Below are 9953 nucleotides of genomic sequence, written 5' to 3'. Positions count from 1 at the left end.
TTACATCGCAGCGCTGGCACGGTTAGCACAGTTACCATTTTACCATACGGCTTAACGAGTAATGTATCGCGATGTACCGATGAAATACGAGCGTTCCGGATTTATATTAACAGCGCGAGGCATCAACGGTGAAATTTCGCGACATTAATTGCCGCATCTGAAGGCCGCTTACCTGCGTATACCGCCGCCGCAACGTCCAGGTGATCTTATTCTAGTATCAACGAGGATAGCTGACAGGAGACACATTTTACGGCCAGTGTATTTCGCCGTAGAGACGCTGTCTTTATTTCCACGTCGTAACGACTTCATTCATTCAAAAATATACACAGAGCAGAGCTACAAATATTACATCGTTATCGCGCGCAGATACGTCGGATTACAGAAGATTATGCCCGTTAGGAGAAGCCTGAAACGAGCGAATCCCGAGTCTTCGGTGTTCGCCCGCGGGTATTTCCCATTAGGCGCATCCTCGCCCGTCTCCTCCCCCAATCTTTGCGCCCTTTCTTCATCATCCTCGCTCAGAGATCTGCCGATCTGGCGGCAGCGACTCCCCGTCTCGCCCTGTTTCGCGTCTCGAGAGGGCGCGAGAAGAGAGCGTAGGAGAGAAGCGCGGACGTCTCTCCGAAGGTTTCCACGAAGCGTTTCGAATTTCCTGCTGCGTAGCGGCGAGGCTCGCAATCACGCTTGCGTTTAACTGCCACTCGCGCAACGTCACGCAATCGGCGAGCGCGGGCGCGCGAAACTTCGGGGTCATCGTACACGAAAAGGAAGCCAAATTCCGCGAAGCATGACGAGCTAATGGATTAATCGCAAAGAAAGCGGCTGCCCTGGGTAGGCGAGCCGCGGCGGCCCATCTCGGCTCGGCCTGGCCGCCGCTATCGTCTCGACCGCCTCTTTCGAGCCCGAACGATCCCGATGACGACCTAGACCTTCGAAGGACGTCGGTAATTTCCTTCTTCCTAGAAGCCGTCGACCGGCTCGTTTACATTCTACCGTTGGTTTCTCCGTTGCCGTGTTGCTAGTAGGACGGCTCGCGATACACATGCGGCCTCGAGACATCGATATTTAACGACCCGCCTCACGTTCCCCTACGAATCGTCATCGTCCGCTCAGAGATTCCCCTTTATCTCCATTGTTCTTGCTTCGTCATACGGAACACCCATCGCTAAAGGAACCTGAGGCGTGTTAGTGACTGCGAGAATCATGTACGATGACAAATTAAATTTGTGCCCGACGCGATGGGTTCCGAGGAAGAGGGATCATTTAATAAGAGCCGAGAGATTTAAAATATTCAAAGTCGAGAGGCTAAAATTAGGTATTATTATTTTTAAGAACGGCCGATGAAATTTCCAACAATGAAAGATTCGAACTCGGAGTTCGAGGTTTGCTTAGAGCCCATTACTGACGTCTTGCGCGTTTATTAGTGGAGCGAAATCATCAGATGACCAGCTTCCAACGGTGAATCTCGCCGGATCGGGGAATACATTTTCTGAGCGAGACCAGTCCCGAGCCCGGTCGCGTTTTTCCGGCATCAATGTCACTCAACGGCCGAGGTAATCGCGGTGCCCGCTACTATTAACACGCCTCTCGCGAGACGACAGATTCCCTAATGACGGAAGCCACGAAGAAACGTTGCTGCGTGCTAGCTGCGGCCGGCGTGCCCCGCTAACATCCGCTGCAGCATGCACCGGGGCCCGTAATTACGGGATCATTTTCCTCGGTCAACAGCCTTGTAAATCATCCCGCGCGCGCTCGCGCGCAGAGGTCTGCGCGGATACCCCGTGGCGGACGTCCGCGTTCGCGTCGTCGACTCCCCGACGCTCCTGATCCTCCCGCGGCGAAAGAAATCGCCGGTGGAGCAATTTCCTCGACGCGCCGGGCCGAGCCGTAAATCCCGATCCTCGTCAATCCGCTCGCAGACGCGATCGATACCCCGCTTGTCTCCTGCAAGGGCGAACGGTCGAGGGTCGACAACTATTTGCGAGAGGGAAGAAGAGAACGTTCTTCTGTAATTCTGTAGAGGATTATTTGAGTTCTTCTGTAAATCGGCGAAAACTAAAGCAAGTTTCTGCTCGATGAAAGAGAACTCGCCCCGTATAGTCTTTGTTGCTGAGAAACGATACTTGAAAATTAAGACCGCCTCTAGAAGAAACGAACGAGCTCCGGTACCGCTCGCACCTGCGGACACGCGCTCTCATCGATACCCGGTCGAAGAATTCCCGCGACCTCTCGGCCCTCTTTACACGTAACGTCATTTGTTCCGGTCGACGCTGGAATCAATTACCGAGTCGCGATTGCGAACCCCCCGCGGATGTTGCCTCCGCCCCGGCGGAAGAAGACGCTCGCGCGTTCAGCAGACGGTGTTGTAAATACCCTCTTCATCGTCGCCGGTGCTCGCCGACACATCGGACACTTCCAAGTGGGACAGCGCGAGCTTCACGTAACCTCGATCGCGCTCCCTGGTGCCGTTCTTTCCCACGGGAGGTGGTTTCTCGTCCTGTAGCGAGTCGCGTAAGCTGCCGCCGCCAGGCTCGCAGATCTCAGCGTAGATCTCTTCGGGTTTCGGGGGCGGAGTGGGCGGCAGCGGTGTCAGGCTGTCCCGCACTTTGGAGTACGGTGGGTCCATATCGCTGCTGCCGGTCTGCACCTCGAGGACGCTCGTCGAGATCGAGCGCTGCACCTGCTGCCGGGACACCCCCTGCGACACCTGCGTTAGGTTCGTCTCCGACTCGAGGCTGGCGTATCTCTCCGGCGAGCGCATGCCAATCTCCGGGCGCACGGCGAACGTGAACGACGCCGATTTCTTCGCCGGGTTCCTGCTTCTGCCACCTTGCGCTATCCTCGAGATCCTGTCGAGGAAGCTGTGGTTGTTACCGCTGCTGCGGCTGTTGCTCCGCTCGCGGATCGTTGACTTCTTGATGTGCTCCAGGCCCTCCTTCAGGCTCTGCAGTATCGGTTTCGCCTCGGGCTTCGTCTTGATCTCCTTCAGATGCAATTCCTTCAACTGGCCCCCGCTGCTGGTCGCTGGCTTCGGCGGGGCGACGCGCGGCTCGGTCGCCCGCTGGTCCAAGGCCCTTCTACAAAGCGGCAGGAAATCGCGTCTCTGTCATCTTACGTCGTGCGTGATATGTGTAAGTTACTTGCGAAATTATGATGAAAAGGAAAAAGAGACAATTTAAAAATTTAATAGAAATTAAAATATTTGCATCAGATACATTAGAGTATCGTTCGCCTTATCACCTGCGAGCTGATTAATTTCAAAATGTTAAAAGATAAATATTAACGATTTAATAATATATTCGTGATGATGGGAACGTATCCATCCATGCAACTGCGACTCTTACCTGCAAGCCGAAAGTAATCGCTGCATCTTCGGCGAGGCGAGCAACCTCGCCTCGGAGGGACATCCCAGTCGCGCCCTTTTCACTCGAGGCGCGGTTGGACCGGTGGCGACGAGCTCCAAGAGCTCGGGCACCGTAGTATTAGGTAAGGGTCTTTCGGGCATCAACGGCACCGCACAGCCAAGGACTATAGGTCCCCTGGTTGCATTCTCCAGTTGCATTAGGCCACTATAATCACGCGGCAATGGTATGGGCAGAGGTCCAGCGACTAGACGCACCTGCAAATCATACACACGATGGTCGATTAAGAGGGTGCCCCATAATAAGGCGTCTCAAAATTGAAAATCACAACGGTGAAAAATGAATGACTAAAAACCCACCCTAACAGCGATAGAAAAATGCATCAAAGAGAAAATAACAGAAAATATTAGGGGTGTGATTTAGTTTTGAGGGTTGTTATTGCTCAAAAACGCATGTATTTAAATATGATAATGAATGAATACCTTAATCAAACTATTTTCCTTCGTTTTCTATAACTTTTTCCCATCTTTCTGGCAAGAGATCGATTCCACCACGATAAAATCACTCTTCTTTTCAGTTCATCCATTCGTCGACGAATTTTCGCACTTCTTCCAAATTATCAAAGTGTGTATCCTCTAAAGCGTGTTGCATCCACCGGAACAAATAATAATCGCATGGAGCAATGTCCGGAGAAGACTTGCCATTCGAGCTCTAATAGTGTTTCTTTCACTGATAACGCAACGTGAGGTCGAGCGTTGTCACGAAGAAGAATCACTTTCCGTCGTTTACTCGCAATTGCTGGTCGTTTTTGGTCCAATGCTTGCTTCAACTTGTACAATTGGTGTCGATAACGATCAGCCGTGACAGTCTCATGCGGATTTAACAGCTCATAGTACACTATTCCACCAAATACAGAGCATTACTTTTCAACCGTGAATATTGCGTCTCGGAGTGGATGTTGATGGTTCGCCTGGATCCACCCATGATTTTCTGCGTTTCGGATTATCAAAATAGATCCACTTTTCATCCCCAGTAACAATCCGAGACAAAGACTCTTCTTTTTTTGCCTGGCGATCAACGAAATGCAAATGTTCAAATGGCACTTTCCGATAATTGATGTCGAACCCATTTCCCTTCTTTCTGAAGTTTTTCCATTTCATGTAAATGTTTGGTAACTGTTGTACGATCAACATTTAATGCTCTGGCAAGAGATGGATTCCACCACGATAAAATCACTCTTCTTTTCAGTTCATCCATTCGTCGACGAATTTTCGCACTTCTTCCAAATTATCAAAGTGCGTATCCTCTAAAGCGTGTTGCATCCACCGGAACAAATAATGATCGCATGGAGCAATGTCCGGAGAAGACTTGCCATTCAAGCTCTAATAGTGTTTGTTTCACTGATAACGCAACGTGAGGTCGAGCGTTGTCACGAAGAAGAATCACTTTCCGTCGTTTACTCGCAATTGCTGGTCGTTTTTGGTCCAATGCTTGCTTCAACTTGTACAATTGGTGTCGATAACGATCAGCCGTGACAGTCTCATGCGGATTTAACAGCTCATAGTACACTATTCCACCAAATACAGAGCATTACTTTTCAACCGTGAATATTGCGTCTCGGAGTGGATGTTGATGGTTCGCCTGGATCCACCCATGATTTTCTGCGTTTCGGATTATCAAAATAGATCCACTTTTCATCCCCAGTAACAATCCGAGACAAAGACTCTTCTTTTTTTGCCTGGCGATCAACGAAATGCAAATGTTCAAATGGCACTTTCCGATAATTGATGTCGAACCCATTTCCCTTCTTTCTGAAGTTTTTCCATTTCATGTAAATGTTTGGTAACTGTTGTACGATCAACATTTAATGCTCTGGCAAGAGATGGATTCCACCACGATAAAATCACTCTTCTTTTCAGTTGATCCATTCGTCGACGAATTTTCGCACTTCTTCCAAATTATGAAAGTGTGTATCCTCTAAAGCGTGTTGCATCCACCGGAACAAATAATAATCGCATGGAGCAATGTCCGGAGAAGACTTGCCATTCGAGCTCTAATAGTGTTTGTTTCACTGATAACGAAACGTGAGGTCGAGCGTTGTCACGAAGAAGAATCACTTTCCGTCGTTTACTCGCAATTGCTGGTCGTTTTTGGTCCAATGCTTGCTTCAACTTGTACAATTGGTGTCGATAACGATCAGCCGTGACAGTCTCATGCGGATTTAACAGCTCATAGTACACTATCCCACCAAATACAGAGCATTACTTTTCAACCGTGAATATTGCGTCTCGGAGTGGATGTTGATGGTTCGCCTGGATCCACCCATGATTTTCTGCGTTTCGGATTATCAAAATAGATCCACTTTTCATCCCCAGTAACAATCCGAGACAAAGACTCTTCTTTTTTTGCCTGGCGATCAACGAAATGCAAATGTTCAAATGGCACTTTCCGATAATTGATGTCGAACCCATTTCCCTTCTTTCTGAATGTTTCCCATTTCATGTAAATGTTTGGTAACTGTTGTACGATCAACATTTAATGCTCTGGCAAGAGATGGATTCCACCACGATAAAATCACTCTTCTTTTCAGTTGATCCATTCGTCGACGAATTTTCGCACTTCTTCCAAATTATGAAAGTGTGTATCCTCTAAAGCGTGTTGCATCCACCGGAACAAATAATAATCGTATGGAGCAATGTCCGGAGAAGACTTGCCATTCGAGCTCTAATAGTGTTTGTTTCACTGATAACGCAACGTCAGGTCGAGCGTTGTCACGACGAAGAATCACTTTCCGTCGTTTACTCGCAATTGCTGGTCGTTTTTGGTCCAATGCTTGCTTCAACTTGTACAATTGGTGTCGATAACGATCAGCCGTGACAGTCTCATGCGGATTTAACAGCTCATAGTACACTATTCCACCAAATACAGAGCATTACTTTTCAACCGTGAATATTGCGTCTCGGAGTGGATGTTGATGGTTCGCCTGGATCCACCCATGATTTTCTGCGTTTCGGATTATCAAAATAGATCCACTTTTCATCCCCAGTAACAATCCGAGACAAAGACTCTTCTTTTTTTGCCTGGCGATCAACGAAATGCAAATGTTCAAATGGCACTTTCCGATAATTGATGTCGAACCCATTTCCCTTCTTTCTGAATGTTTCCCATTTCATGTAAATGTTTGGTAACTGTTGTACGATCAACATTTAATGCTCTGGCAAGAGATGGATTCCACCACGATAAAATCACTCTTCTTTTCAGTTGATCCATTCGTCGACGAATTTTCGCACTTCTTCCAAATTATGAAAGTGTGTATCCTCTAAAGCGTGTTGCATCCACCGGAACAAATAATAATCGCATGGAGCAATGTCCGGAGAAGACTTGCCATTCGAGCTCTAATAGTGTTTGTTTCACTGATAACGAAACGTGAGGTCGAGCGTTGTCACGAAGAAGAATCACTTTCCGTCGTTTACTCGCAATTGCTGGTCGTTTTTGGTCCAATGCTTGCTTCAACTTGTACAATTGGTGTCGATAACGATCAGCCGTGACAGTCTCATGCGGATTTAACAGCTCATAGTACACTATTCCACCAAATACAGAGCATTACTTTTCAACCGTCAATATTGCGTCTCGGAGTGGATGTTGATGGTTCGCCTGGATCCACCCATGATTTTCTGCGTTTCGGATTATCAAAATAGATCCACTTTTCATCCCCAGTAACAATCCGAGACAAAGACTCTTCTTTTTTTGCCTGGCGATCAACGAAATGCAAATGTTCAAATGGCACTTTCCGATAATTGATGTCGAACCCGTTTCCCTTCTTTCTGAATTTTTCCCATTTCATGTAAATGTTTGGTAACTGTTGTACGATCAACATTTAATGCTCTGGCAAGTTCTGAAGTGGATCGTGTTGGATTTTCGTGCAATAATGCTTGCAAATCTGCATTTTCAAGCTTTCTTGGTTGTCCCGAGCGTTCTTTGTCCTTCACATCAGTATGACCACTTTTAAAGCGTCTAAACCAGTATTCACACGTCTTAATTGATGGGGCAGAATCACCACAAGTTTCCACAAGAATTCTATAACCGTCAGCCGCAGTTTTGTTTTGATTAAAAAACAAAAGCAACGCATGTGGAAAATGCTGTTTCGGAAGTTGCATTTTTACGATGATATAAACACGACTGTTATTGCATCTACTGCTATAATGCTACTAAATGTCATGGATAATGTCAAGACTGTAAGAAACAACAGTTATCGGAAACAGCTATTGGAACAAACTGACACTACAGCCATCTGTTGCAAAACCCTCAAAACTAAATCACACTCCTAATAAAACGCGATGAGTTAAGCTTCTATCAGACCACACCTTGCAGATTGGCATTGCCTGCTACACTTTAATAAGTTCAATGTTTCATGAACCTCTGTTTCACGCGTGCTTTGGTATGTGAAAATAATTCACGCCGAAGGGCCGTTCGCCGTTTTGTTACGTAAAATGGCAAGAGCCGATTTTTGTCGCGAGACTGACACGAGACGGATCGGAGTGACCGCGCCGTGGCGTTATTAATCTCAGGACGTGGCGGGTGAAGCCTTCTTACCCTCAGGGGCAGATCCCTCCTGGCGAGCTGGTGAACCCTGTAGAGCACCGCGTCGCTGCCGGTGTCGAGGCTGCCGCTCTGACAGGTCGCGTAGAACTCGCCCCTGGCCGAGAGCGGAGCGAACAGCTCGTGTCCGTGGGAGTCCAGGCACTGGGCGTACTGGTCCCTCTCCGAAGATCGCGAGCACTTGCCCTCCGGTATTACTCCAGAGGACACGCCACCGGCGACCGGTGCCCGCCGAGTGTCCTGGAAGACGGCGGTCAGGCGCAGGACCTCGCCGGCGCGCACCGTCGTCTTCGTGTAGTGAGCCCGCAGGTTTCCGTTCTCTACAACAGAAGCCGCCCGCAAATTGACGTGCAGGTTTACTTAACTTCGCAGTTGCGAAGCGCAGTTTTGCTCGACTCGACTTGAATATTCTGTCATTGTTGTCTGGGGAGAGAGGCTCCTAAAGTGCGATTAAACTCGAATTAACATCTCTTGACTTCGCGGGAATCACGCGCGACTACAATTAGCGGCGCGCATCTGACGCGTCGTCGAGTTTGACTCAAGGAGGATTACGACGCTGCTTCATAATTAATCGGCGCTTGTAAAAGGCGGTACGCAAGTTAATAACAAGCGCACGACTAATTAGCTCATTAGCGTTAACTCATGCTATTTATGTATGGCAACACTGGCGAGAACGGAGTCGTGCAACGCGATCAGTAGCAATGTCGAGAGGCAACCCGTGCAGCAATATCTCGATTATCAGTATCGCGCAACGGACATATAGGGAGATCAATCTAGGAGACCAGACACCATAATGAATTTTCTATTTTCCTAAACTGATCAATATAACAAACTACACTCCATTAAGGGGGGAGCCTGCTTTAGAACGTTGAAAATAAGGTATAAGTTTACGAATTTTTTTGGAGAAACTATACAGCGGATCATTATAAAACTTTGATGCATTTATTAGTACATGTTTAAAGATAAAAAAATTATTTCGCTGTGACCTCGAGAGACTGTCGAAAACAATTTTGAAAAGTCACAAGTTTGTCTTGTTCCGGTCAATTTTGTTTTTAATTTCTATGCAAAGTAAGAAGCGACGTGTTTGTTTAATAAGGTCTCTTAATTGTGCTGCAAAAATGACGAGTCCTGGAGTCGAGAGGCCGGCGTCCGCCCCTGCCTCATTGTCCTGCGACCGGGCACGGCCATTAAGGGGGGAGCCTGCTTTAGAACGTTGAAAATAAGGTATAATTTTACGAATTTTTTTGGAGAAACTATACAGCGGATCATTATAAAACTTTGATGCATTTATTAGTACATGTTTAAAGATAAAAAAATTATTTTTTGATTTGAATATATCGCCTGTAGAGGTCGTCCTGGAGGCATCTTAGTGCAGCCGGCATTGTAAATTGGCGAGCATTCTCCTGCCTCCAAATTTTATCCAAACTGAAAAATTTAAATATGTTCTCGTTATTTATGAATTCCCATCGTCGATGAACCTTTAATATTCATAAAAACATTAAGTTAAACAATTATTTTTGCATGAAAAAGTTCAAAACCTTTGCCTAAAAATCGTACTTTTGTGTTCTAAGCTCCACCATTTTGACACTTTTCAACTTTTTTCTTCTCTCTTTGGTTCATCGACGATGGGAATTCATAAATAACGAGAAGATATTTCAATTTTTCAGTTTAGACGAAATTTGGAGGCAGGAGAATGCTCACCAATTTGCAATGCCGGCGACGCGGCTGCACTAAGATTTCTCCAGGACGAACTCTACAAGCGATATATTCAAATCAAAAAATAATTTTTTATCTTTAAACATGTACTAATAAATGCATCAAAGTTTTATAATGATCCGCTGTATAGTTTCTCCAAAAACAATTCGTAAAATATACCTTATTTTCAGCGTTCTAAAGCAGGCTCCCCCCTTAATAACTATTGGTGGCTGCGTAGATCCTGAAGTGAAACCGCGACATGGTGCGACCATGTATCTACTCCCCAGAGATTTTAAT

At 46.7% G+C, this 9953-nt stretch overlaps 1 protein-coding gene across 1 annotated transcript in view; it reads right to left on the bottom strand.

The window, feature by feature from the left end:
* Positions 1 to 259: 259 nt before the first annotated feature.
* LOC105275698 overlaps positions 260 to 9953 on the bottom strand; it is a 60065-nt gene continuing 50371 nt past the window's right edge. The window contains exons 4-6 of the mRNA XM_011332732.3: positions 7956 to 8281; positions 3345 to 3619; positions 260 to 3077 (exon numbers count right to left, since the gene is read on the bottom strand). Of these exons, the coding sequence (XP_011331034.1) occupies positions 2351 to 3077; positions 3345 to 3619; positions 7956 to 8281 (1328 nt within the window). The 3' untranslated portion in view covers positions 260 to 2350. The remainder of the gene's footprint in view (positions 3078 to 3344; positions 3620 to 7955; positions 8282 to 9953) is intronic.

The sequence above is a fragment of the Ooceraea biroi genome, chromosome 8 (assembly GCF_003672135.1).
Source record: "Ooceraea biroi isolate clonal line C1 chromosome 8, Obir_v5.4, whole genome shotgun sequence".
Lineage (NCBI taxonomy): Eukaryota > Metazoa > Arthropoda > Insecta > Hymenoptera > Formicidae > Ooceraea > Ooceraea biroi.
Note: the sequence above shows the minus strand (reverse complement) of the source record. Positions and strands in the feature narration are given on the sequence as shown.